Here is a 27,497-nt window from a genome sequence, read left to right on the forward strand (position 1 = left end):
GTGGGTCGACCGTATCCCAGCTGTTCAGGAAGTTGTTAAAAGTCTTACCGGGAAGGAACCAAATGTTACTGTTAATCCAGATGAAGTGGTTGCTCTAGGTGCTGCAGTTCAGGTAATATATGAACCATTAAAAATAGCTGTAAAAAAATCAAACCAATCTTAATTTCTCAATAGGCTCTTCTGTTTCGATTGGTATATTCAGTTATTCGGTTCCCGTTTGTCTCAGAACTGATATGTCATTGTTATTGGTGTGTAGGCTGGTGTTTGGCGGGAGATGTGAGTGACATCGTTCTTCTTGATGTGACACCATTATCCATCGGTCTTGAAACACTTGGCGGTGTGATGACCAAGATCATCCCAAGAAACACAACTCTGCCAACATCAAAATCCGAGGTTTTCTCTACAGCTGCTGACGGTCAGACAAGTGTTGAGGATCAATGTCCTTCAAGGTGAGAGAGAGTTTTGTTAGAGACAACAAGTCTCATGGCAGCTTCCGTCTTGATGGAATCCCGCCTGCCCCACGTGGGGTCCCACAAATTGAGGTTAAATTTGACATTGATTGCCAACGGTATCTTGTCTGTAACCGCCATTGACAAGGGTACAGGAAAGAAGCAGGATATTACCATTACTGGTGCTAGCACATTACCTAGTGATGAGGTATGTTTTTATAACGATACTTTTTTAATTTTGATTTTCTTCCATGTCAAGCACAGAACATTGGAAGTTTGATATGGGATTGTTTGTAACATCCAAAGTGGGTGTAAACTAGCCAACCTGAGGCTGAGCTTGTCCAAACTGAGCTTGGCTTATTATTATTTTAACAGAGCTCGAGGTCGGCTCATTTATGTCTAAGCTCAAGGTTGAGTTTGGCTCGTTAATAATCTTCAAGCTTGAGCTCAGCTTATTTAATGCTTGAGCATGACTCGTTTATGCTAGAAGATCCTGAGCTTGACTCATTTAAAACTATATTATTAAAGCTGGAGGTTTAGCTCGGCTTGTTCTATAAATTTTCAAGCTCAAGGCCAGCTCGTTTAAAGCTCAAGCTCGACTAGCTATAAATTTCAAGCTCGAGCTAATCTTGTTTATTATTTGTTAAATGTATAATTTATATATATATATATATATGTATGTATTTTTTTTGTAAATATACATTTATACTTGTAACTTTAGATATATTAAGATATATATTATGTAGTTACTTTAGTTATAATTGATGTGTAATAGCATATAAAATAAAATATAAAAATGTTACATTTACACAAGTAACAAGCCCACTTAGACTAAGATGTCAAACGAACCCAAACCTGACGGGCTAACCTGAAACATGCGTGACAAGTATCAGAAATTGTCTATGGAGCTAGTTTTAAAAAGTTTTAATCGTATGTAGACATGATTATACAGATTAGCTGAGACATGAATACCCGTTTACCGTAACCACTGGTTTTTAGTTATTTATTAGATTTTTATGTTTCTGATATTCTGTTTTATTACTGATTAAACAGGTACAAAGAATGGTTAACGAAGCTGAAAAGTTTGCAAAAGAAGACAAAGAAAAACGTGACGCCATCGACACAAAGAACCAAGCAGATTCAGTCGTATACCAAACCGAGAAGCAGCTGAAGGAATTAGGAGACAAGGTTCCCGCACCGGTCAAAGAGAAGGTTGAAGCCAAGCTTGGTGAGCTCAAGGAGGCAATCAGTGGCGGGTCAACACAAGCCATAAAAGACGCGATGGCAGCTCTTAATCAAGAGGTCATGCAGCTCGGCCAGTCACTTTACAACCAGCCCGGTGCACCAGGGGCTGAGCCGTCCGAGTCATCAGACAAGGGGACAAGGGACCCGAGGGTGATGTCATTGATGCCGATTTTACCGACAGCAAGTGAGTCATGTAATTCAAACAGTATGGTTTTTTGGGTACATGAGTTTGGAAAAAGTATAGTATGATGAATTTAGTTGTAGGTAAACACAACAAAGTGGATGGTTAGAACGTGGATTTTTGTTTCATCATTTGTTTTGTTGAAGTCGCGTCTGAATCCTTAGTTATTTATATCGAAATAGTGCATTTGTTGTTACCTACCCGAGCACGACATTGTGATATTGTAAATAAATGAGGACTTAGGTGTATGAGATTGAGAGCTGGCCGTTAAAAACAGTTACACCAAGGTAGTTTAAAGAGAAAATTAAGAAAATGACCATGAAGATAGTCAAAATGGAATACATCATACAAATCTATGCGCGCACACAACAAATATTTGTAGTTGTAACTTACGGCAAGGCAAGAGAACACTATTTGTAGTTGTACCTTACGGCAAGGCAAGAGGGGTGTTCTTGGCAAAGTGAAATCGGTACCGTACGCCTTAGTCGAACATAGCCTACCTGCGTGTGTGGAGACTGGAGAGGAATGAGCGGGAGTTTGGGGGGGGGGGGGGTACTGTATGGGCAAATGATGATGATGTGGTATTATGAGATTAGTGGAAGAGTGGGTAGTTTAGTGGAGTACCCCTTTCCCCTTTATGCATACATGAGAAAATGTGACTTTTTATTTAAATGACCACTAACTTAAAACCTTATGCACCTAGACTAGGCACGACTGGCTCACAAGATCTATAGTTATAACTACTCCCTGGAGGACTTTCCCGATCATACCTATTATACTCATCATAAGGCGAACCTTTATGGTAATAACCCAAATACGCACTTCGGCTCGAGTTTGGTGAACCTGTTGGGTGCCTATAGTAATCACTAGCCCTGTCCCTCATCAAATGGTGCTCAGGGCTAGAATTTTTGTGAGGGCTAGGATCTAGTGGCGTTTTGGGATAAAGGTAGTGGTGGGTTGTGGTTGGCGGTGATAATGAGTTTGGGACCCGCTACCAAGGTTTACGAGCCCGGGGCATCAGGCCCATTGGGCTCACCTTACGCAACCCACCGGGATCTGGGCTCATAAGTTAGGAAAGAAGCAGGATATCACTATTACTGGTGCTAGCACATTACCTAGTGATGAGGTATGTTTTATGACTTTCTCAAAGTTGTTTTTTTAAGGTTATCTTCTTCTTGTCAATATCCAAACATTTGAAGTTTGATATGGGATATGCTGTTTGTAACATTCAAACTCAAACTATGGGTATAAATGAGCTGACCTGACCTGACCCTGAGCTTGTCTAAACTCGGGTCATGTATTTAAGAGAGCGCAAGCTTGGCTATTTTATGTTAGGAGAGCTCGAGCTTGCTCGTTGTGCAAGGCTCAAGGTTGAGCTTGGCTTGTTAAATGTTCAAGCTTGAGCTCAACTCGTTTAAAGCTTGAGGTTGACTTGTTTATGAAGAGCTCGGCTTTTTTAAAACTATACGTGTAAAGCTCACCCAATATTGTAATCATCGTTGATCAGCACGAAGAATATACGGCCCTTCAAGAATGTATCACATTGGGTTTAGCTCAGCTTATTGTATAACTTTTTAAGCTCGAGCTCAACTCGTTTAAAGCTATATGTTTAAAGCTCAAGCTCGGCTCACTAATAAAACTTCAACCTTGAGCTTAGCTTGCTGATAAATTTCGAGCTTGAGCTTGCCTTGCTATAAAATTCAAGCTCAAGCTAGTCGAGTTTATTATTTTATTTATCTATATATGTATATAATTACATATAAATACACGTTTTTAGTTGTAACTTTACCTACACCAAAATATACCATTTAATTATTGTAGTCATAATTTGATGTATAATAATATTCATATAAACGAAAATGTGTTATATTTATATCAGTAACAAGCCCCCTAGAATATAGATGACAAATGAATCCAAACTTGACGGGAGCTTGAAACAAGTGGAACATTCATTTGGATATGGCCTATGAGACTAGTTTTAAAAAGCTATGCATGTATGGTATTAAGTGATAATTGACCTGACTAGTTGAAACTTACATACTTGTAAACATGCATTCGGATGTTTACCCTAACCATACTTAAAAACATCTATGTTTATTTAATTATTTTCTTAGGTAATAGAATAATCAACCAAACCAATCCACACTAATTTTTACCTTTTCATTAGATTTTTCTTTTTTTGTTTTTAATATTCTGTTTTATTAATGATTAAACAGGTAGAAAGAATGGTTAACGAAGCCGAAAAGTTTGCCAAAGAGGACAAAGAAAAACGAGACGCAATTGACACGAAGAACCAAGCGGATTCAGTCGTATACCAAACCGAGAAGCAGCTGAAGGAATTGGGAGACAAGGTGCCCGCACCAGTCAAAGAGAAGGTGGAGGCCAAGCTTGGTGAGCTCAAGGAGGCCATCAGTGACGGGTCAACACAAGCCATAAAAGACGCGATGGCGGCTCTTAACCAAGAGGTCATGCAGCTCGGCCAGTCACTTTACAACAAGCCCGGTGTACCAGGGGCTGAGCCGTCTCAGTCATCAGACATGGGGGACAAAGGACCCGAGGGTGACGTCATTGATGCCTATTTTACCGACAGCAAGTGAGCCATGTAATTCAAATAGTATGATTTTTTGGGTACGTGAGTTTGAAAGAAAAAAGTATAGTATGATGAAGTTAGTTGCAGGTAGACACAACAAAGTGGATGGAATTTGTTACATCATTTGCTTTTTGATTTGAAATTTCATGATTCCTTATTTAGTAACTCGTATTAATATTAACTAGAAGGGTGTTCGCACGATGCAGCGGGTGTTTGAACAAGTTAACCACGTATAAATATAAGTGTTTATGGTTCGGTTAAAACCTTGAAATCGTTTAAATCAGTCATTGGTTTGACTTCTTTTTTCTTTTTCTTTTTTACTTTCGGTTTGTTGGTCGGTTTCAAAATTTTCAAAATGTAGTGAACGGTTGGTTCGCGGTTTATATCGGCAACCGGCTATATGAAACCAGAAAAGACTGTAAATTAACCTAATTGAAATATGATTTCTTTTGTAATCTTTATTGTTATTATTTCACGTCCTAGATTTTCCATTAATATTTACCATTTATGTGGCTAAAATTATCATTTTTATTTATGATCATCTCAAGTATCATATTATGTTGGTTTTTAGTTAAAATTGATGGTATATTTAAATTATTAATTATTTTAAACTAAATTTATTATTAAAGTTTAAACTGTGAAACCAAACTGGAACCAGACCGTTAGTAACGATTAGGTTTCAACTTTCAATGGTTGAGTTTGGTTTTGGACGATAAAAAAATTAGTATTAACGATTGGACTCACAAGTTTAACTTAAAAACCATCAAAACCGCCACTGAACACCCCTACGTAACATATTAATCTATTTAAAATGAAAAAAAAACAACAATATCATACCCAAATTAAGAGAATAAAATGCTCGTTTTTATGGTGCAATTTGTTTATAAAAATATTAACGTATGAAAAGGCTATAGTCGTTTAAAAATCATGGTTGGGAAGTTAGTTTACAAGTTAAATTAAAAACATAATATGAATAAATATAAGGGACCAAACTTGTAAGTTGAATGAATTGTTTTTAAAAGACATGTTTACCGTTACTAACACATGCACATCATGCTTTAAGTGTTGTAAATTACTTAAAAATGAGTGTCTTAATTTGCACTTGTTTGGTGTATTATATATATATATATATATATAGATTATTCTAATCGAAGTAGCATATTTGCTGTTATTAACGTAAGGCTACTTGGTGTTTGATTTTAGAGATGTTAAGCAGTCAGAACCCTAACAAGACAGTATCGTTCTAGATATTTATACCAGGTTCGCCACTATGAATTTAGGAATGTTAAATAGTCGGAAGCTTTTTTTTTTCTCTCGTAGCAGTGTAAATTTATATGTTTTTGTCCGGGCTTTTTTATAGTGTAAATTTACCCATTTTAGTCTGAAATTTTGAGTCCGCCCCCCCTTTGTTTATGATCGGTTTAATACGTATTTTCATCTGGCCCCTTTGATGTTATCATCCAAGCATTGTTACCGTATACACACACACACACACAGAGATCAGATGACATATGTACTTATAGCAACGGATTCGATCTTACCTCAACTAGTCGAGTGGAAAACGTCACACGCTCAGATGTTAAATTGAATCGGAGATGATGATAATGAAGCAAATATGAACTCGAGAAAAATTAACAATGACGGACAAACAGTTAGTTAATTTACGATTAGAAGGGAGTTTTCAGATATGTTTAAACATAAAACTCCAAATTAGCAACAAATTACAACATATCTTGAAATATAAACTTGTATTGTTGCAATAAACATAAAATTATACGTGTGTGTGCTTTGAATTCTTAATCAAGCAAACTAATATAAGTATCCATATGTATTACTTTTTAACAACATATCATCAAACAAAAACTATGGTTGTACACAATTAGCCACACATAAAACCTTAACATTCAACATAACAGTTACTACTTTAGGTCCCACGAGCTAGAATAAGTAGCCATATCTGTTAGCTTTTAGCCATGGCTAAAGGTCTAGAAAACTTATATTCAAAATTAGTTATGCTTCACAAATCAAGTGTTAAAAATACTGCTAGAAAGAACTATTGTTTCTGAAAGTGCGGATAAACAAAGTGTTGATCAGAAAGTAACAAATGGTATGATCAACTGGTTAACTGTTGTGCTTTATTTTGATTTTCTTTGCAATTGGTCATCCATGTGGGTATATCAATATGGTCAAACTGTATGCAATTGTTGCAACAGATAAACAATAAACGATGATGAAGATAAATAAGTGATGCTTGGAAAAAACAACTGATATGATCAACTAGTAAGCTATTTATGTCTTTGAATATCAGAAAATTTTCAACTGTAGCGTCTTTGGTTTGATATGTATTTTTAAGTGGTTAACTGTTATGGTATACATGTATGTGTGTGTGTGTCTATATATATGGTCAATTGTATGTAGTTGCCGCAATACATGAACCCGATTGTTATATAAGGTTTGCTTCAAGTGTCAAATGTTATGTGTTAGTACACGTTTTGTTCGTCCCGGTCTTTGTATAATGTAAATGGTCTTTATTATAAAGTATATGGGGTGTTTTGGTAAATGTACTAAGTACATTTGTTATTGTGTGATGTGTCCATTCGTGTTTATTTTGGCTTATTCATTAGACTTGTTAACGAACGAGGACTACAAAAGTGTTATTCGTTAGTCTAAAGTATTAGAAGTTAATGTATGATGACGAATGAAGCTAATTCGTTATGGCTTGTATAACGAATGAGTTCATCGTCTATATATAATTGTAAAGTATTCAAGTAATTTTCAGTTATCATTATCGTTTGTTCAAGCACTTTTATGCTGCCAAATTGATCTCTCAACATACCGATTAACGTAATTCACTAAGTACTAATCGTATATCATATCAACGACTAAATCGACAATTGTATTGATGTCGTAACAATCAGATACCTGTTTCACAAGTGGTATCAGAGCTTGTGTCGGATTGATTAACGACTGGGAATAATTTATACATCAATTGAAATAGTAATTGAGTGTTAAGTGTATTGAACTTGAATCCGGAACAGTACGGGCTGTAAATTGTTCAATTATTCTTTGGAAACATGAAACTGATCTCAATTTGTTGTTCGAATCGTTCATAATCGTATCCTGATCATTCATGATAGTTTAATTGTATTAGTTTGGGTTACTTAAAGAGAACTGAAGGTTTAAGTGTATTGGTTCAGGTCAAAATTGACTGTGTTTGGAATTGATTTTGAGGTTTGGACTAGTTTGATGGTGTTTAGAATGAGTGGACGAGTAGTTTGAGTGGTTATTTCTGGATATTGGTTGTGTTTCGGATGAGTTTTACGTTCGAAAGAGTTTTACGTGTTTATGTGTGGTCTGGATTTAATTTCGTATTGGTTTGAATTTGGAAATCTGATGAAGATTTGAAGGTTTGAATGTACATTCATTATATGATGAATGCTCATTCATTACACATAACAGCTCATTCGTGAAACAGTTGTAATCGTTTATGCAAACTGTCATTATGTTCTAACTACCCATTTGTCAAAACAGTGCCACATTCGTTCATTCTAAACCTCATTCGTGATACACTTCATACGCTATTGTTCATTCGTTTGATCATTCGTCTTTGTTCATTCGTTTAAATAGTATCGTTCGACATATCATCATTCGTTACACATTTGACACCAAAATAAGACTCATTCATTACGAAGACAAGACTCATTCATTAAACAAACACACTCTCATTCGTTATTAAAGTATTTCCCCATTTGTTATCAAATACTTTCATCTTTTGACAGTTTTCACCTATAATTTCAAACCTTGACAGTTTAAACCCTAAATTTTCAAAGATGGCTAATTTCTATGTTTTAGCTTCTCAAAACATGATCATGCAACATATGTTACACTTGGATGCTGAAATCGGGTCTCATTCCAAATGTTCTAGACTAATGAAGTTGAGTGATTTTTCAAAGTGGGAACCGAGGTTTCGAGCACACATGGGATCCGTACATCCTAATTGTACTCGTAGTCTAGATAATGTGTATACTCCTCCAATTCCTGGTGATCCCACTACGAGCTATACTGAGAAACATTTCAAAACTTACTTAGTTGAAGAGAATAAAGATTTAGAAATCGAGATAAGAGGCTTATTCAACTTTAATGATGGCATTACCTGAGAATATATTTCATCAAGTGGCAAGTATCAAAATCTGTGTTGCATTGTTTCAGCACTAGAGAATGAGAAGTATGAGAAATACTTTGGAGAGTAAAAAATTCATGCTCAAGTTTAAGTTTAGAAACTTTTTCTTGTTGAAAGGGGAAACTGTTGAGGAGTAGGTTTTGTCACTTAATTGTTGAAATGTTAAATTTAACAATGGAACCTAGTCAATTTGATCAAATTGATAATGTCAAGAATGCGTTACCAAGTTCATATTCTACTTTCCTGTTGGTATTGAAAAAGAATAACTTCTTCAAGAATGATGATCTTATTGCTATGGAATTCATGCAAAAGATTGAAGAAAGGGATTTTGACTTGAGATGTCAAAACTATTCAAAGGATAATCAAGACCCTACCTTGTATGGTGGTTCTCTTCCCGTGAGTAGCAGTTCAGTTCCTATCACTGCTTTGTATTCACAAAATAGCCAAGAGATTCCACAAGGTGGAGATTCCATGTCTAATGTATGTATTATGGCTTATGGTTTAACTAATTCATAAAATGGGTCAAGTAATCCATTTGCTGGTTTAAGTAATTCTTCTGCTTCTCAACCACCACAAGTAAACATGAAAGAAGCAAAACAACATTTTGCTTTCTCGAGTACTTTCACGATGTCTTATGAACAATTGGTGGGTGGAAACATTGCTACAAGTGAGTTGACTGATGAAAACTATGACTAGATTAATCCTAATGAGTTAATGAATTTAAAGTGGAATACGGCTATGATCGTGAGAAAAGTGAAGAAGTTTATGAAGCAAATGACTAGATTGATCATAATGATTTGGAGTTAATGAATTTAAAGTGGAATATGGCTATGATCGTGAGAAAAGTGAAGAAGTTTATGTAGCAAAACGAGGAAGAGTTTGCCTACTTTGAACAAAACGGTTGGTTTCGATAAATTAAATGTTCGATGTTATAAATGTTAGGACTATGGTCACTTTAATAAAGAATGTGAAAAGCCTAAGAAAGAATATTCGAGACCCTTAACTCAAGACAGAAGTGCAAGTAAGAAGTATTATGAATCAAAAGAGAAAACTTCTACGGGTGAACTAGTGAAAACTGGTGGGTCACAAGATTTAGTTGCTGCTAATGGTATTGACTGGAATCAAAGGCTGTTATGCAACTCACTTAATGGAAATCAAGCAAACCTGGCCATGTTTGAGACAGTTCAACAGTTTGAGGATGCAAGTGGGGATGGATTGACTGAAGAAAGTGATGAGTCAGAGGCTGAATCTGATTATGATTATGATATTTCTAGCCCAGAGCCACAAAATTATTTCGCTTGTATGGCTAAAATCGAAGAGTTTAGTCCAAATTTCTACCGTTGTTGAATATGTTAATGTACATCCTAAAGTTGTGAATGAAACTATGAGTTCACAATGCTCTCAATGTAATGAAAATAAGTCTAAACTTGATTTGATTCGTCATCACAATGAGATATTGGTGAAAGACTTAGCTATAGTTCGTGATAAATATAAACAAGCCTCTGATATTGAACAAAGATCTTAAGTAAAAATTGAGGCGTTGTCGATTAGTAATCATGATTTGAAAGCTAAAATTTCAGTAAAATTGGTAATTATTGATCAACAGTTTCAAGAAATCTTGAAATCGAGAACCAAGATTACTGAACTAGAAAATGAGGTGCTTGAGTTGAAAAGTAAACTTGAAAAGTTTAGAAATTATTCATTTTCATTAAATGAGATAATCGACGTATCTGGTAAACAAAAAAGGATCTAAAAATGGTTTAGTACTTGTTGAAGTTTCTCCACCATTTCAGAATGATTATTTCAACAATCCGTTTATGGGATAATGGGCAAAAGTTGATATCAATAGTCAATTGAATGTTGATTCTCACGTAATTGTTGAACCTATAATCATAAAGGAGGAACCAAAGCAAGTCAAACAAGAAAAAACAGTTTCTCAAGTATCTACTCATGAAACTCATATTCGAAGTGATAAAGTATTTGCTGAATCCGTTGACAATGTGGTCATTGAGGATGTGTTTGTACCCGAAGTGGTACACAAAGAACAGAACGTTTCTCGTTCTAATCACATTCTTTGTGAACCACAAGAATTTGAAGAAGCTGTGTACGGGTCAAACATGTCTAAAGTGAGCAAAAAGAAATCAGAAAACCAATTATTATTGATGCAGATTTGATGAAATTCATTAACCCAATTGAGACTAAAGTAAACACTGGGAGGGTTTTTAAGTTAAAAGGTGTAAATAAAGTATTCGATGAAAAAGACATTCCTTTGCACTTAATCAAACCTGAGTTGATTGAGGGTGTCTTTCATAATGAGACATCAAGCTTAAATGATTTTGAAAAGGCTTTTGAAAAATCCAATTTGACAAACAAGACTGTTTTTAAGCTTAAAGTAAAGCCTCAAGTGAAATTTGTCGAACCTGTTATATTTGTCAGCTCAACTAGAACAGATACTTTACAAAGTTTTTCAAATTGTTCTAATCTTGATTATTACAAGAATAAATGTTATGTTCAGTTGGATGATTTTAAAGTTTTGGTTGATTCTTTTCAACCCAAAGTTTCAGATACTAGTGTTAACTCACCACACACTTTTGAGGAGATGAGAACTTGTTTCTCATGTGGTGAACGTGGTAATGTGCACGTCAATGTGGATCTAGGGTCCAAAAGACTGAAAAGCCTTTAATCAAAGAACAATCACCCAAGGTTCCTTTAGTTAAACAAATTTTGAAAAGACAACCTCAAACTTGATGATACTCGTATCATGTTTCATGATATGAATCCACGTAAGGTGGTTCATGAAAATGAGGTTAAGGTAAATAACAATTCGTTTGATCCTGTTCAACCAATTTGTCAAAATAAAGATTCAAATGTGATTAAAGATGCCTATCTTCGACAAAAGTCAAAGAACCTAGTGAATTATACTCAAGTTCATCAATCACATGTGAAATAAAAAATTATTGAGTATGAAAAAGAATCAAAAGAGGTGCCCAAGACTGAGGTCTGGGCAACCTTTTTGAAATAATTATTTACCTTGAAATATAAACTTGTATTGTTGCAATAAACATAAAATTATACGTGTGTGTGCTAAAATTATACCTTGAAATAATTATTTACCTTGTTGTGCAGAGCTCATCCAAGACTATTTCTGGCGATAAATGGATAATGGATAGTGGATGTTCTCAACACATCACTGGCAACCTTGATCTTCTTTCGAATGTTAAAGACGTTCAAGGAGGGTATGTAAAATTTGCTGGTAATCAAGGTGGGATGATTACAAAGGAAGGTGAAGTATCAAATAGTAGTATTACATTTAAGCGGGCTAATAATTGTGATAAAGTGGATCCAATCTGCTAAGTGTGTCTCAGATTTGTGATAAGCAATTTACCACTTTATTCACCGACAAGGAATGTGTAATCCTTAAATCGGGTTATGTTATTCCTGAAGATATGGTTGTCATGAGATCTCCTCGATCGAATGATATTTATGTACTCAATATGAGTTCTAAAGTATAATCTTCTTCTTCTACTGAAACATGTTTTGTCTCGAAAGTAACCAAGAAAGACTCAATCTTGTGGCATAGGCATATGGGTCATATTCATGTTCGTAAGGTGAATCACTTAATGGCCAATGTTTTAGTGGATGATGTTTCACTAAAACATTTCAAACTGACCGATCACTATGTTGCTTGCAAGAAAGGTAAACAAAAGAAGAAGTCGCACCCATTAAAACAGATTAATTCCACTAATACCCCTTTGGAACGACTTCATATGGATTTATTCGGTCTAGTGAATCGTTCGAGTATTGATGCAGATTGGTATTGTCTAGTTGTTACCAACGACTATTAAAGGTATTCGTGGGTGTTATTTATGACTTCCAAAGATCAGACACATCTTCTCGTACAAAATTTTATCACCAAGATCGAATCAATTTACAAACATAAAGTGAGACGAATTCGAAGTGATAATGGCACGGAGTTCAAGAATAATGTCTTAGACTTTTCTGTATTAAAAAAGGAATTCATCGGAAATACAATGCTCCATATGTGCCACAACAGAATGGTGTAGCTGAGAGAAAGAATAGAACACTTATTGAAGCAGCAAGAACAATGTTGACAGATTCAAAGCTTTCCGTCCAATTTTGGAATGAAGCTGTGAATACTGTTTGCTATACTCTAAATCGTGTTCTAACGGTTAAAAAGCTCAAGAAGACGAGTTATGAGCTACTCAATAACTGTAAGCCTAATTTACAATTCCTGAACCATTCGGGTGTCCATGTACTATGCTTAAACGTGAGGCATGTAAATTTGAAGAAAAGGCGATTGAAGGTTACTTTGTTGGTTATGCGTCACCCAAGAAACGTGTCTTTAATTTTTCTTCTGGGTGTGTAGAAGAATGGTTTCATGTTGACTGTCAAAGGTACACAACACCATCTTCAGGTACGGGACCTGATTGGATGTTCGATTATGAGGAGTTATTTAAGTCGTTTACTCCATCAGTTGGGGTACCAGCCGAAGACTTGGTTTGCGCATATTTGGAAGAACAAATGTTTTCCATACCAAGGTCTTCTATTTATGATGATGATGTGGTACAATATCAGCCGATTTTGAAGATTCTTCATCTGCTCCATTGGTTGAACCTCAATATATTCCTGAGTTACATGTTGGAGACTCTTCTCAAACAATGAATTACCAAGCAAATGAAGAAATGTTACTAATTTACAAGACAATGTTGTTGTTTCTGAGAATCCAACTTTTCGAATTAAATCGTATCATTCTCAGGACAACATCATTAGTGATCTTAATGACGGTGTTCGTACGCAACGACAGGTCGCTAATATATGTGAAGATAAAGTATTGTGTGCATACACTGATATGCATGCTTCGGGAATCATGAGCATCACCTGCTACACTTGCTTTTGATCTCAAGTTGAGCCGACAAGTGTTCCTATGTAACATCAAGATTCTTCATGGGTAGAAGCAATTCAAGAAGAGTTGCAGCAGTTTGTGCGACTGGGTGTTTGGGATCCCATTGATAAAATGGATCGGGTTATAAGGCCTATCCCGACAAAATGAGTTTTTAAATGTAAAAAGGATGATCGTGGGGTTATTGTCCGAAGTAAAACACATTTGGTTGTGCAAGGTTTCAATTAGCAAGAAGACGTGGATTACACAGAAATATATGCCCTGTTTGCAAGACAGAAGGCTATACGTATGTTTCTAGCCTACACAACCTTTAAGAATTTCAAAGTTTATCAAATGGATGTTAAGAGTGCGTTTCTTAGTGGGGAACTTCATGAACAGGTGTATGTGAAGCAGCCTTATAATTTTGAAGATTCTGACTATCCCGAGCGTGTTTACCTATTAAACAAGGCTCTATAGGTCTTCTCCAAGCCCTGAGGGCTTGGTATAGCACTTGCTTACCATTTGGTCGATAACAACTTCAAACGAGGGATTGTGGATTGTACTCTCTTTTACAAGATAGTCGAAGATGATTTGCTCCTTGTACAGATTTATGTTGATGGTATCATCTTTGGCTCCACAAATTACACGTCATGTAAAGACTTCGAGAAGTCGATGCAGACAAAGTTCGAGATGAGCCCGATGGGAGAGCTGAGCTTCTTTTTGGGGTTGTAGGTTCATCAGTTTGATGACGAGATCTTTATCCACCAGGCAAAGTATTAGAACAATGTCTTGATCCGATTCAAGATAATAACCGGAAAAGTTCCTTCCACTCCTCTTCCCGTGGGTCATAATTTGTCACTGGACGAATTGGAGGATACTGTTGATCCAAGCCTTTACCGAGCAATGATTGGTTCATTAATGTATTTAACTGCATCATGCCCAGATATAATGTTTGTTGTTTGTATTTGTGCCAGGTATCAATAGAGTCCCTGAGTTACTCATCAGGCGGTTGTGAAGCGTATTTTTCACTATCTGAGGGGTAATCCTAACATCGGGTATGGTATCCCAAGGACGATAGTTTTGATCTTACTGCTTTCTTAGATTCCGATTATGGAGGATGCAAGATCAACTTCAAGTATACAACGGCGAGTTGTCAGTTTTTAGGAAACCGGCTTGTTTCCTGGTAGTGTAAGAAGCAGACAATAGAGTCTACCTTAACCACCGAAGCCGAATACGTGGCAACCTCGAGTTGCTGTTCACAAGTTTTGTTAGTACATTGTTTTGTCGTCTCGGTCTTTGTTTAATTATGTAATTTATCTTTATTAATGTAAAGGGCATTTTGGTCTTTGTTATGTCCATTCGTTAAGTTATATATGGCTATTCGTTAAGTGTGTTTAACGAATGTGCCCAGTCGTCATGTTTATTGGCCATTCGTTATAGATTGTATAACGAATGAGCCTATACACTATTATTATGTACCATTCGTTAAGGTTGTCTAACGAATGAGGTATGGCAAATGAGTCATTCGTTATACTTTAAGTTAGAATTAGGAAATGAAGACGAATGGATCCCATTCGTTATGAGATGTATAAAGAATGGGTATCGTCTTCTATATATAGCCTATACCCTGATCTAATTTAGAACAAGTGTGTGAATTATATTATAAAGTGCCGTTACTCTGTCCATTTACTCTCTCAACACACACATTACACTTAAAGTATATCAATCACCTATAATATATCGATGAACTAGAAACGTTCAAGTATGAATTGAAATAAATACGTCCGTAATAGGTTTCACAAGTGATATAAAAGCCTAGATGTTCGATTATTAAGGTGATTTGATGTTAATTAATATGAATTGATGAGAATTCATTGGTTAATTTTTTGAGTTTAAAGTTTGAAATTGTTTTGATTGATTTTGGATCAGTGAATATTGTTAAATATATATATATATATATATATATATATATATATATATATATATGTATATATATATGTATAAGTACATATATTCTTTGTTATGAAAATATTATTTAAGTAATAATAACTATTCTTAAATAATAAAAGAAAAGAATACGTTTCTTAGAGAAGAAGAAACGTAGGGTTTTATAAATAAACTAAAGGTTTATAAAATTACTTTTAAAACTAAAGGTTTTAAAATAAAAGAGATTTTGAACTAAATGTTAATCGAGGTAAAGTTTATAAAATAAGCCTAAAGGTCTTAAGCCGGATTGTATATCCGACTAACAATTGGTTATACTCGTACTATAGGAGCGAGATAGCAACGGGAAAGACCCTCGGACGGTGATTGAAGCCGATCCAAATTGATAAGGTGAATACGCCCCAACTTTTACAAACTTGTTTTCAAACGAGTCAACGTGTTATATGAAAAACTTTACATGAAACTAAGTGTCTCTAAAACATTTATAAACCAGGGTATAAATACCGGCCTCAGGCTATCGTGTACGTTTGTCTGGATCCTTTCATATGTGGTGGGCACACCACACCTGGTCAAAATTACGCTCGCCTGCGGGGAGTATGACCTTGTGTATACGTATAGGCACTCAACTAGTCGAACACTGCGGTGTTTGCTGGGGGGAACCGAGTATAGAGACTTGAGTTTATGAATTGTATTGTTTTAACTTGATTATTCCTAAGCCACGTTGGGCCGAGGCCTACGTAGTCTCGAGGGGTAATTAAGTAAAGAAAATATTTTTAGTTTCAGCATATTCACCAACATTCGTTGCTGACGTATTTCCTTACATTTTGCAGGTGATCAAGATTAGCTTTTGGAATGACGAAGTGCTCAAGATATCCGATGGCTCGGATCTTTTTGTTAAACTTAAGATAATATGAATGGTGGTTTTTGTAAAGTAAAACAAGTAATCTTTAGACATCAAACGGGAAACTTTTAAATCCTGTCTTTTGTATATGTAAATATTACATTTTAAATCCACAAGTTTATAAAGTCTTCCGCTATTAAACGTAACTCTGATTTATTTATAATTGTGGTACCAACATAAGTGTCATACACCTAGGCCGTGGTTTGGGGTGTGACAAAAAACCCCAAAATACCACAACGCAACTTTACAGGGAATGAGTCACTTTACACACAAGGGTATTATTTTGCAATCGGAATCTTTCCTAAATGGTCGAAACTTGTAAAGACTTTTTCATATCACATACACATACTGATAAATTAAAGTTTTTCACCAAACGTCCAAGTCTCCAAGGAAGGATGTCGAAAGAGTCTTTGGCGTTCTTCAAGCTAGGTGGGCAATTAATTCGTTTTCCGACAAGATCTTGAAGCTTAGACAATATTACTAAATTTCCGTGGGAGGATTTTGCAAATTTTAGGGTGAGGTTGTGAGTAGAGAAGAGTAAAAAGTTAGTGATTTTTTTTTTGTAAATTTAGGAATAGTTTGTTTACCCTATTTTTTTTTTAAACATTTGGCCCCTCGCACCAACAAAATTGTTCCTTTCGCCCATGAAGAGCTCACATATTTGTTTTTGGTTGCCCAAGCGTAGACTTCCCAGGAGGTCACCTATTCTCATACTACTCCCACCTGAGCACGCTTAACAATGGAGCTTTCCTCTCGTTCACCAGCATTAAACCCAAAACGCGTTGGTGATTGAAGAATTGAGACATTTACTTATGAACCGATAACCTCTCGTCCACGGTCAATGTTAGATTCGCCTAGGATGTTACAATGTTGAAATTGGTTGAGTAGATGGGATAAAACTATAATAATAAAGGTATAAAGAATTATTATTTAATTGAACAAAAGATAGAAATGTAACATTTTTTAGTATATTTATAAAGACGGATGAGGAACAGGCTAAAAATGCTCAAAATTGATGGTTTTTAAGAATTTATAAGGATATAACATGATAACTAAGTATTACCATTGGATAGAGCCTAAATGATAAAAAGAAACCAATTGCATCAATTTCTCATCATTAATATACTTCATCTCTTGCTTCAAACCATTCATTTTTAAGTATTATCATTCATCTCTTGCCAACCTGTGTATGTAGGGGAAGCAGTTTCTGTGTTTGACAATGGCCTTCGGGGGGCGATTGAGGACATCGTGATTTGTGGTGGTCCCTTCTTTGGAGATTTTCAATGGAGGTTGGCATCACTTCCGACTCGTTTTGGAGGTTTGGGTTTATGTTCAGCTTCAGACGTTTCTACTTATGCGTTTGTGGCCTCGAGGGCGCAATCTTGAGAATTACAAGACCACATTCTTCGAGGTTGTGGTATTGATGGTTTTGACTCCGATTATGGGAGTGCGATAGATCGGTTGCACATTTCACTTCCCGATTTTGACATTAGCGGTTTCTCTAATAAAGACACCGCCCCCCTAAAGCCCAACATGCTTTGGCGAGTGCCCTTTATAATGGAATCATCAAGGGTTTGGAAATGAAGTTTGATTTATCCCCTCGTCAGAAAGCTGTGTTTGAGTGTCTTCGGGCTCCTTGGGCTCAATATTTCTTAAGTGTTCTCCCTATTGAAGGATTGGGCCAACATATGTCGGCTTTGGAGTACCGGGCCATCCTGAAGTATCGGTTAATGATCCCTTTGTTTCCGGTAGATGAGCCGTGCCCGGTTTGCCGTAAGGTTTGTTTGGATTCTTTTGGCGAGCATGCGGTTCACTGCAAAGAGTTGCCTGGGTTTAAGTACAGGCATGATTTGGTGAGGGATGTTCTATGCGATGTTCTTAAACGAGCCGGAATTTCGGCTAAAAAGGAAGCCCCCGTAAACTTTCTTACGGATCCTCAAGAAGGAAGACCTACATTATGACCGGCCGATATACTTGTTTTTGGGTGGGTAGGGGAAAACACGCTTGTGTCGACCTCACAGGAGTGTCCCCTCTTGTTGGGATTAGGGACACTGGATTGTAGCAGGCCAGGCAGCATTGAAGGCGGCATCGGGCAAGGTTGCTAAACACGAGAGAGCTTGTTTGGAAAATCAACACGTGTTTATCCCCTTCACCTTTGACACTTTTGGTTTCTTAGCTCCGGATGCCGTGGACCTTTTGAATAGGGTTCAGAAAGTTGTGTATAGTAACGTATCAGCCCATAAGAATCAAAACTTTGTTTTTAGTCGGATTGGATTTGCTATCCAAAAGGGGGTTGCGGCGCAGCTTGTTGCCCGCTTACCTGCCACTTCATTGTAAATCGTTTGGATGTTTCTATGAAATATTATATATACACTTGGAAATATGCAATTTTTAATTAAAAAAAGTACGCATTTTCTTAGCTGAAAATTGAAAAACAAACCGAGATATAAATGTCTTAACGGTCTATATATTGCAATTGAGCATAAAGATGTGCAACGTAAAACAGCTAAATATCATAATAAATTGAGTGGGTTTGAGTTTTAAGTATTTTAGGCTTACAAAATACCTATTTAGATATATATAGAGAACTTATGGTATCATCATGAGACAAAGCACACCATAAACAACATTCTGATTCACAAGTATATACAGTCAAGTCAAACCACATTAAAAGGGTAAAAAGGTAAAATCCACCTATAACCGACAGCTCGGCGGGGCAAGCACACTCCCGAATCAAAGGGGTACTTGATCTGGTATTCTACGGGTTACTTCTTTCGTTTAACAAGTAAAAAATACGTGTTGGTTCTCCTGTTGTGTTGTCTGTATGGTAAAGTGTCTTTAAACCCAGTCCAATCTCGGTTCAGAAATCCTTTGTTTCTTCGCCTTCGCGATTGTTTGCATTGATCGCAATATCACCAAAAGAATACTTTCCCAGTTACGAGCAAGCTTATAATTCATTACTGTAACAATAGGAGTCTTTCTATTCACTCCTGCATATCGCAATTTGCAACCATGATGTAAGAAAAGATTAGTTACAAAACTAAATCATGCAGGAAATGACCAGAAAAGCAAAAAATCTACAAATTATGTTAGTATGAAAATATTTTTTGTTTAAAACATACAATACTTTCTATATAACTCTACTTCATTGGCATATTATCTATATATATATAACAAAATGCATGGAAAATATCTACACTCTACAGTAACAAAATTATTTTTTTAACACGTCTTTGGTACAAGTTTTAGAGCTCAACTTACAAACACCATAATGCAAGAGAAGAAAAACTTAATTAAAATTAGTCCTCTCATGATCTTTACACACAGACCCCATAAAACTTACAATATGACCCCTAGACTTTTCCATAAGTTTTTTTTTTCTTATTTTTCCTAGCCAACCACAAATTGACATGTATCCTATTCATCGGATTCTCTCTTTTTAAAATACGCCCTGGTTGTGGTGCGCTCATATAATGTATTTATGTGTGGGCCCTCGGGTGGGCAAAAGTGAAATTGCACTAACTTTGACATTATTTTACTATTTTCGTGAAAATAACGTTAAAAGTGGCGGAAGATTAATCAGGCATCATGTGGTGGCGTTAAAGGCCGAAAGACAAAGGTACATGCACCAATCAGCCGGTGTCCGGATGGTTGGGTGTTATGTGCCTTATGTCCGAAGCTTGATGCAAAACTACTATTGAGCCGGAGGTCTCACCGAAAGCAGCCTCTCTATTCCTAGGGGGTAGAGGTAAGGTTGTCTACATCTTACCCTCCTCACCCTACCATAGCTTTGCTATTGGTGGGATTTACTGAGTACGATGACTATGACTATTATTTTTAAAATATGACGTGCTATAAGTTCCGAATATACCGTTGGGACGCGCTTATCTTTATCTACGTTTCACTTAAACATAGTTGTGGGTGATAATGTACGAGTCATCTAAGCACTTATGAATAAGTCGTTAAAGTTGTACATTAATTAGTTTTGAATGTTAGCTTTGAATGTTATCTCATGGCCCCAAATACTTACGATACATCACCCTCCACTTTTCCATATGTTTTTATCAAGGGTGGGTTTACGTAAAGGTTTCAGATTTTTCTATAAAGCTTCAAGCACATTAATTTTTTACGTGATTTAGATCGCCACAACGCGCGAGTTTAATAGTAGTTATTATACAAAAAGCATAAAATCAAAGAGTAAGATCAAAGTGTTTTACCTTACTAACAAACCTAAGAACCAGAACTTGGCTTCTGAACCCATACGCGCTTCTGCATTTGTATCAAATAATAATAACTTAGAACCCTAGAAAAGATAAACAAATCTTTTTTTGACATCAATCTGGGACCCACCTCATGGGAACCATAGCCGGCAGATACACCTCTTTTAGAAGGTTTCCCGTCGCTATAATTTGAAGATCCATCTGCATCCTTAGCATTATACGTGGATGTACGACGACCACTATGTTTATGGGTGCCTGCATGCTTAGAGGATTCATCAAAAGTATACATAAATAAATCTATGTGAATTTTTTCTATTTTTATAAATTATTACACCATGGGCAGTTCAGAGCATCTCATAAATCTAACATTCATGATTTTTTAAGTTTCAAAGTGAGAGCAAGTACCATTATCGGAATATAAATGAGCACCACGTCCAGTCCCAACAGGTTTAAGCTCATTTGACACATCATACTTCGCTTCTCCACAAGTTCCTGCAAGGGAACCATGTAAAAGTAAACAGATATTTTTGACATATTTACTTTTGAATGGGTCGATCTGCGTTATGTAATAAAATTGACAATATTACTTGTGGGTTGTTAACTAAAACATTTATCCCTAAAATTTATTCATACTTTAAAAACCTTCCACATCTCATTCCCCACATCTATCCCTGTTTAATTAAATAATACCTATTTATCCGTTCTCTTTAGTCCACTTAAAAAAATATGGGGAATAAATATACGGAATGAATGGTGGATCTCTATATTATAAAATCACTGTAAATAGGCTTGCAAATGAACAAAAAGTTCAATGAACCGTTCGACGGGAAGTTAATTTATGTTCGTTTATTGAACATGAACAAAACTGTTTGTTCATTTAGTTTTAAACGAATAAACATGAACACATGTCTCCTTCGTTCACCCATTTATGTTAGTTTAATGAATATGAACAAAACTACTTGTTCATTTAGTTTTAAACGAATAAAAACGAACACATCTTTTTCATTCGTCCATTTATGTTAGTTTATGTTGGTTCATTCGTCTGTGCCCGTTAACATATTCATTTGAATTTTAAGCCGCCCACCACACTATAATTTTAAGCCCATCACACTATAAGTCTACTACTAAAATAAAATTTAAACCAACACATTATTCTTCAAATTTACTTCTAATTAGTTTTAGCTTATGTTGTTCATCTATGTTCAGTTACATTCGTTCATGAACCGTTTGTTTATAAACAGACCTTCAACAGAATCTGCTGGCACTTGTGTGGATTGATAAGCAGAAGAAGACAAGGACTCATCACTACCATCCAATCGGCGCATGGGAGTCCAAACACCGCGATCAGGGTTGTCTCTATTATTATTATTATTCCTATAAAGCTTATCCTTGTGTGAATCATGCACATGGACCTTATCATCATTTAAATCCTTCAAAAGTGGTACCCTAGGTGGTCTTTTGTCCTCTTGAATTAACTTCTGATTTGATTCAGATTGATTTTGTCGGGTGTCCTTGTTGACAAGTATGCTTCTAATAATCCTTCCACTAGCCTCGTGTCTTTGATTATGTCTAGCAGTACCAGAACCGTATGCAGGTTTTGCGGGTGATGAGTTTTGCTGAGGTGGCAAGTCAGTGACCACCTGGAATGCAAAACGTAAAGTAGAACAATAAGATGGCATATAAGAAAAAAAAGGAATTATTGAATCAACTTACATGAATAATTTCCTTTTCTTTTCCCTTTAACAGTAGGATTTTCTTCTTCCCGGTATCAGGGGCTCCAGATGCACCTGCATGAATTGTGACAATGACTCTTACTACTTATATATATTCATCGGATGAATGGAAAACAACTAGATGAAAAGAAAGTTAAGAAACTATGCTAAAACTTAAATTAACACACATTAGTTAAAATTATAAAATACAAGTCCGACAGTAAAATAATGCCTAAAAAAAAATGGTGGGAAAACGTAAAAAGATGTGAAGTTAAAACAGGTATAAACTATAAACAAAACAGTATAAAATGAGAACATAAAAAAAATTCAGGAAACCCTCCTGATTGGTTATAACATCAGATTAAAAGTACAAACTAAATAGCAACATAACTAAGACATGAAAGTGTGTGTGTGTATAGACATTACATAAGACATAATATTGTTAGCTTGCTAAATTAACTATTAAGAAATGAAATAGCAATGATGAGACATACCCTTTTCTTCCTCCAGTGTTACACTTCCAGATTTATCAGAAACTTGGCGATCATCTTTTTTGACGTAAGTTGACTTCTCTTTACTGTTTCTGCTCTTTCCACTATCCTTTAGAACATACTGTCAACCAGAAAAACACATAAGAATTTCCCCAACAACCTTTGAACACAAAGATCAAATGTATTTCTTCCAGATCCAGGTAACAGAAAATAATGAGCAACAACAAAAATAACTAAATTTGGTATCATAAACCACTTTTAATGTAGTATATCAGTGTTTAATGCATGTAATGTGAAAATATAACATGTTTAAATTTGTGTAATGCCATTATTTTCCACTTTTTTTCATATCTCCCACTTGTAATTAGCCCTCTTTATGCCATTTTAAAACTCATCTACAAAAAAACACGTAAAGTGACATGCTGTAATGTCAAGAAAGCTGGTATATGTCTTGCACATTGTTTAAAAATGAAATAGAAAAAAGAATCTAATGTGTGTTTTACAAAGAACTCAATGGCCAATGTAGGTTGAATTACTATACCATGGTTGAACTCGTCTTCTTTTCAGAACCATGTTTCACTCCAGAAGAACTTGAATTTGAAGATGATGCACCAGCCCTTCTCATCAACTTCCCATTAGGCAAAGGCCTCTGCGTTTGATCACAAGAAACAGTGAGGATGCATGCATACCATATTACATTCAACAATAAAAGCCACCCGGTAGAAACTTTATATTATGACTTAAATGTTCATGTATAAAGAAATAACCATATTAATCATGCTGGATGCATGCACAGTCCGTATTTATACTACTTAAAAATCATACCAGTTGCTTTATTTGTATACATAGTAATTATTACAAATCATTTGAGAATCTTTTTTGTCACAAAAACTGCTTAATGCAAATATGCAATAACCAATAATTATAAGTGAAAGCATTTACACTTTGACAAAACTCAAGCAACTTTAAAAATTTGTAGAATATAAAAAATGAGTTCTCGCGACAGTGAAGTAATGAAACGATTACTATGTACTAACAATCAGGGCATGAAATTTTTATAAGTTAGGGGGTGTTTGGGATTCCTTATTTTCATCAACTTATAACTTAAAAACTTTTTGTAAAGTTAATACGATGTATAAGGTGTTTGGCAAACCATAAGGCCTTATGGATTTTAAATTATAAACAAGACAAAATAAAGGGGTTTTGAAAAGTTTGGAATCTCTAACTTATTAACTTAATGGGTTTGATTTACCTACCATACCCATCTAACCTTCAAAACCCATAACACTTATTTTAAAAAAGAGTGTCCTTTTTAGTCATTTTGGTTTTCCCCAACACATAAGCTAATCCAAACATTTTTTTAAAAACTTGTTTTAAAAAAATCATAAGGTAATAAGTCATTCTAACAAAAAGTCCTTTTTCACTTAAATAAGCAATCCCAAACACACCCTTAATAGAAAATGAGAGCAACTACATGCTTTCAGTTGCTCATAGCTGTAAGTTCTTATAACTTAATAGAAAATGAAATACATGCTCAAAAGTAAAATTCCTACCCGGGGTCCACCCTTGGCAGCTCTTTTCTGCCTAACAAAATCCATTAATGGTGTGACTATAGGAGCTTCCTTAGCAGCACCTGAAAATATATAGTAAAAAAATTAAGATTTATTAATCCACTTTATGCCAACTTACAAGTTACAACCATTTAATATTCCCAATTCTAAAAATCAAGTTTAAACATAAAAAAAAAAGCCTGAAAGAACTCAGGGCTGACCAGCTCGCTCAGCTTCCTTTTTTTCCAATTGTATCTCTGCGCTGGGAAGATTCTCTACAGGCTTTGAAATAAACTCAAGAAATTCAAGATACTCAGGATCTATATGTTCATCAAAACATATTTGTCAGGTAGTGATTTAACTGAAAACTGTAACCAGTATGCTAGATAAGCCTCTTATTACCTTTCCCAATTGTCCCTTCACGTCCATCCTTTTTAGACCATTGTTTTGGAACACGTTGTGAAGGTGCATATTCAACAATGGTTTTAAACTGGGTACCTGAGACAATGAGAAGGTTAAATCCTACTTCTTAACAAAAGAGAACGGTTAAAGAAAAAAAATAAAATAGTAGACTTCAAATCTTCTAAAACATAAGACATGTGCTAATTAAAAGAAGAAAACTGTAATGTCATTCAACTGCTTTAATTTAAAGCTTAAAGTAGATGCTCAAGCGTTAGCATTACCCTTCTCGTTGACAAATACATGCCCATCAAAGAACTCTGCAAATTCAATGACATCATCTGGCTGCTTAAAGTTGATATAGGCTCTGGAATATAATTGATGCTTGGTGCTGCAAACAATGTTTAATAAAGAATTGTTACTCTAGCAAAAAGACATGGTTACAGTGCATCTAGTGATATGTTGATTCATTCTAGTCACTTCTAAACCCTAAGCTTTAAATGTGGTTATTATAAACTAAGAAAAATTAGGTATATTTCATTCATCAATTTCAACATAGCCCGTAAAACCCTAACCCTAACCTATTCTTGCCGGCACGGAAACAGAACCAGTTGTATCGAGCAGAAAAGCGGGCATCAATCTGCTCCTTGAGCGCCGACTGCGTAATCGAGTGCGGCAGGTGCCGTAGCACGACTTTCGTCCGATCTAACGGAGGCTTCATGCGTAAGCCTACTACTTATAATAATAAGTGGTTTGAACTAATCCAATTGGATGATAATGATGAAGAATTGGGAGGTGTGTGTCATCCGTGTTGATGGAATCGATCGTGCGTATTTGGTGCCCTAACTTTGATCCCAAATTGCATTCAAAGAGGATTTTGGGATATTTGTGACATATGCGGCGGATACGTAATGTACGTTTTTGATGATGTGGATAAACGACCTAACATTAAAATACAGTGTGTCGATTGCAGTAACTGATGTATAAAACTGTTTTAATTAGTTTAACAACTAGGTTATGTACCCGTGCATTACACGGGTTTAACAAATTAATTTTATAAAATGTTATTATATAGTAAGTGCATACATCATAATGTTTGGTGCTATGATATTATTATTTCATATCATACAACATGAAACCATAATACCATAAGTCATGAGTTTAACATTAAATATAAAAGGTTCTAAGAGTATAACCAATATAGTAAGTGCATAATATTGGTTCTATAATGATATTAACAAAATTCAAAGAACTTATATTTACAAACATAAATCATATGTTTAATAGTGTCTTCGAGAACCATATCGTTTGTTGGTACCTAACTATTTCAAACATAATATTCATGATCATACAACATCAAATTTTATATAACTTAAAAGATTTTAAAGAACATAAATTTCTAAAAGAGACACCGTTTCATCAAATAAAAAACAGCCTCCTTAAAACCAGACATCCGATAAAAGGAAAACATCAACAAAAACTCAAGAAAACAAATTGTAAAGAAACATAAAATGAGCCAACATTGAAAAATGGATAACAAAAAAGGATTTTATTTGTAACGATAAAAATATCAGCATCTACTTCTCAGTTTTTGGAATCATCAGTCTGCTATTCAGGTTGCATCGGGCACACCCTTTGCGTCAATCTTCTTTTGTTTACTTGACGATAAAGCAAATGAGTCACCAACGCCGTATACCTCTTTGCTTCAAATCAACATCGGTAGTCTTGCGGTCTTGCCCTATCATCATTATTGAAAAGCTGGGGTTCATTGTTAGCAGTAAAGAAAATAGAATCCTATATAAAAAAGTAAAGAAAACAAATATTTTAAAAAATTGATAACCTTCAAAGAACATTAGTTTTTGGTAGCAATTATGAATTAGTTAGATTCTCATAATCAGATTCATCAGCCTGTATTTGACATAAAAGGTAGTATGTTTTACTTGCACACACACGACCGGTTTATTATACAAATGAAGAAATAGTATAATGATGTTTGTAATAAAAGTACCTGAGTAATATGGAGTTTTTTCAAGTCCGGCAATAGTTTTTGGATCTTCAGTCATTTTAGAAATTGAAAAAAATCGACATCTTTATCAATTTTATTGTTCTTGATCTCGATCATAAAGGCGAACTTTCTTTCTAGTAAGATATTGAAATGAGCAGGAAGCTTTGCAAATTCAGCCAACTGTGGAAAACATTAAATATATTTACTGAAAACATTATAAAGTATAGTAAAATTATTATAAACGGTTGAAAACGACAATCTGTATACCTTTTCTTGTTTTTCAAGGCTTGTATAACAGTTTGTCCTAAAAGCTCGTAAACCTCCCGTTCAAGCATAGCAAGAGTCACAGTCCCCGTGAAATCCTGGACTCTTATGAGGATCTTGTGTCTAAAAAAATAATACTTGTAATAACTTTAAATAATGCATACCAATCTTATGAGTATACCACATAGGGAATAAATATGAAAAAGTTGCATTGTAGATAAGTAGGAAAATATTTAAAATTTAGGAATAACATATGATACTGCAGTTTAAGTGCATTTGTCATTGACACGGTGTACTCCTTCTTGATATCAAAATCACCTAGATCTTCTCTCTTTTGCATAGTGATTAAATTAGTTCATACTCCGTTTTTACATAAATCACATCCAAGATGATACGTACCATGATTCTTTAATGCATACATCTTTGATCTTACTAGATATAATAAGGGATTTCACATATATCATTA

General features: G+C 35.2%; 2 protein-coding genes, 1 long non-coding RNA gene and 1 pseudogene across 5 annotated transcripts; 2 read left to right on the forward strand and 2 right to left on the reverse strand.

Annotated features, from left to right (window-relative positions):
• The first annotated feature begins 256 nt into the window (after positions 1-256).
• LOC143607330 (stromal 70 kDa heat shock-related protein, chloroplastic-like) lies at positions 257-1,982 on the forward strand (annotated as a pseudogene). Its single transcript, XR_013148946.1, has 2 exons — positions 257-657; positions 1,503-1,982. The product of XR_013148946.1 is annotated as a stromal 70 kDa heat shock-related protein, chloroplastic-like (transcript).
• Positions 1,943-4,472, forward strand: LOC143607332 (stromal 70 kDa heat shock-related protein, chloroplastic-like). Its single transcript, XM_077082814.1, has 3 exons — positions 1,943-1,979; positions 2,856-3,001; positions 4,092-4,472. Exons 1-3 carry the CDS (start codon positions 1,943-1,945, stop codon positions 4,470-4,472), a joined length of 564 nt encoding a protein of 187 aa, XP_076938929.1.
• Positions 4,473-18,926: 14,454 nt separating this feature from the next.
• On the reverse strand, positions 18,927-25,518 carry LOC143607331 (regulator of nonsense transcripts UPF3-like). Of its 2 annotated transcripts, none has more exons than XM_077082813.1 (13): positions 25,344-25,518; positions 25,047-25,153; positions 24,766-24,861; positions 24,585-24,683; positions 24,367-24,446; positions 23,355-23,462; positions 22,817-22,934; positions 22,324-22,397; positions 21,854-22,250; positions 21,040-21,102; positions 20,741-20,865; positions 20,608-20,659; positions 18,927-19,380 (listed from the first exon to the last, which is right to left on the reverse strand). In XM_077082813.1, the coding sequence occupies exons 1-12, from the start codon at positions 25,481-25,483 to the stop codon at positions 20,621-20,623; spliced, it is 1,446 nt and encodes a 481-aa protein (XP_076938928.1). In that variant the 5' UTR covers positions 25,484-25,518; the 3' UTR covers positions 18,927-19,380; positions 20,608-20,620. The 2 variants fall into 2 exon arrangements, with proteins under 2 accessions (XP_076938928.1, XP_076938927.1); XM_077082812.1 differs by having other exon boundaries at positions 21,016-21,102.
• A 982-nt stretch (positions 25,519-26,500) lies between these two features.
• On the reverse strand, positions 26,501-27,120 carry LOC143607333 (uncharacterized). Its single transcript, XR_013148947.1, has 3 exons — positions 27,035-27,120; positions 26,771-26,947; positions 26,501-26,556 (listed from the first exon to the last, which is right to left on the reverse strand). It is a non-coding gene; the product is annotated as an uncharacterized LOC143607333 (long non-coding RNA).
• Positions 27,121-27,497: the final 377 nt, after the last annotated feature.

The sequence above is a fragment of the Bidens hawaiensis genome, unplaced genomic scaffold, assembly GCF_021521415.1.
Source record: "Bidens hawaiensis isolate Kalapana, Puna unplaced genomic scaffold, B.hawaiensis_p1.1 tig00081213_1, whole genome shotgun sequence".
Taxonomy (NCBI): domain Eukaryota; kingdom Viridiplantae; phylum Streptophyta; class Magnoliopsida; order Asterales; family Asteraceae; genus Bidens; species Bidens hawaiensis.

What these genes read in the sequence shown, in the direction of transcription:
- LOC143607332 (XM_077082814.1), top strand. Translation starts at nt 1,943, where the DNA reads ATGAATTTAGTTGTAGGTAAACACAACAAAGTGGATG. An exon ending in TAAACACAACAAAGTGGATG is followed by an intron (nt 1,980 to 2,855) that starts GTTAGAACGTGG and finishes GGTGATAATGAG; the next exon opens with TTTGGGACCCGCTACCAAGG. An exon ending in GCACATTACCTAGTGATGAG is followed by an intron (nt 3,002 to 4,091) that starts GTATGTTTTATG and finishes ATGATTAAACAG; the next exon opens with GTAGAAAGAATGGTTAACGA.
- LOC143607331 (XM_077082812.1), bottom strand. Translation starts at nt 25,483, where the DNA reads ATGAAGCCTCCGTTAGATCGGACGAAAGTCGTGCTACGGCACCTGCCG. An exon ending in AAAGGAAGCTGAGCGAGCTG is followed by an intron (nt 24,447 to 24,584) that starts GTCAGCCCTGAG and finishes ATATATTTTCAG; the next exon opens with GTGCTGCTAAGGAAGCTCCT. An exon ending in CTGCCAAGGGTGGACCCCGG is followed by an intron (nt 23,463 to 24,366) that starts GTAGGAATTTTA and finishes GATCAAACGCAG; the next exon opens with AGGCCTTTGCCTAATGGGAA.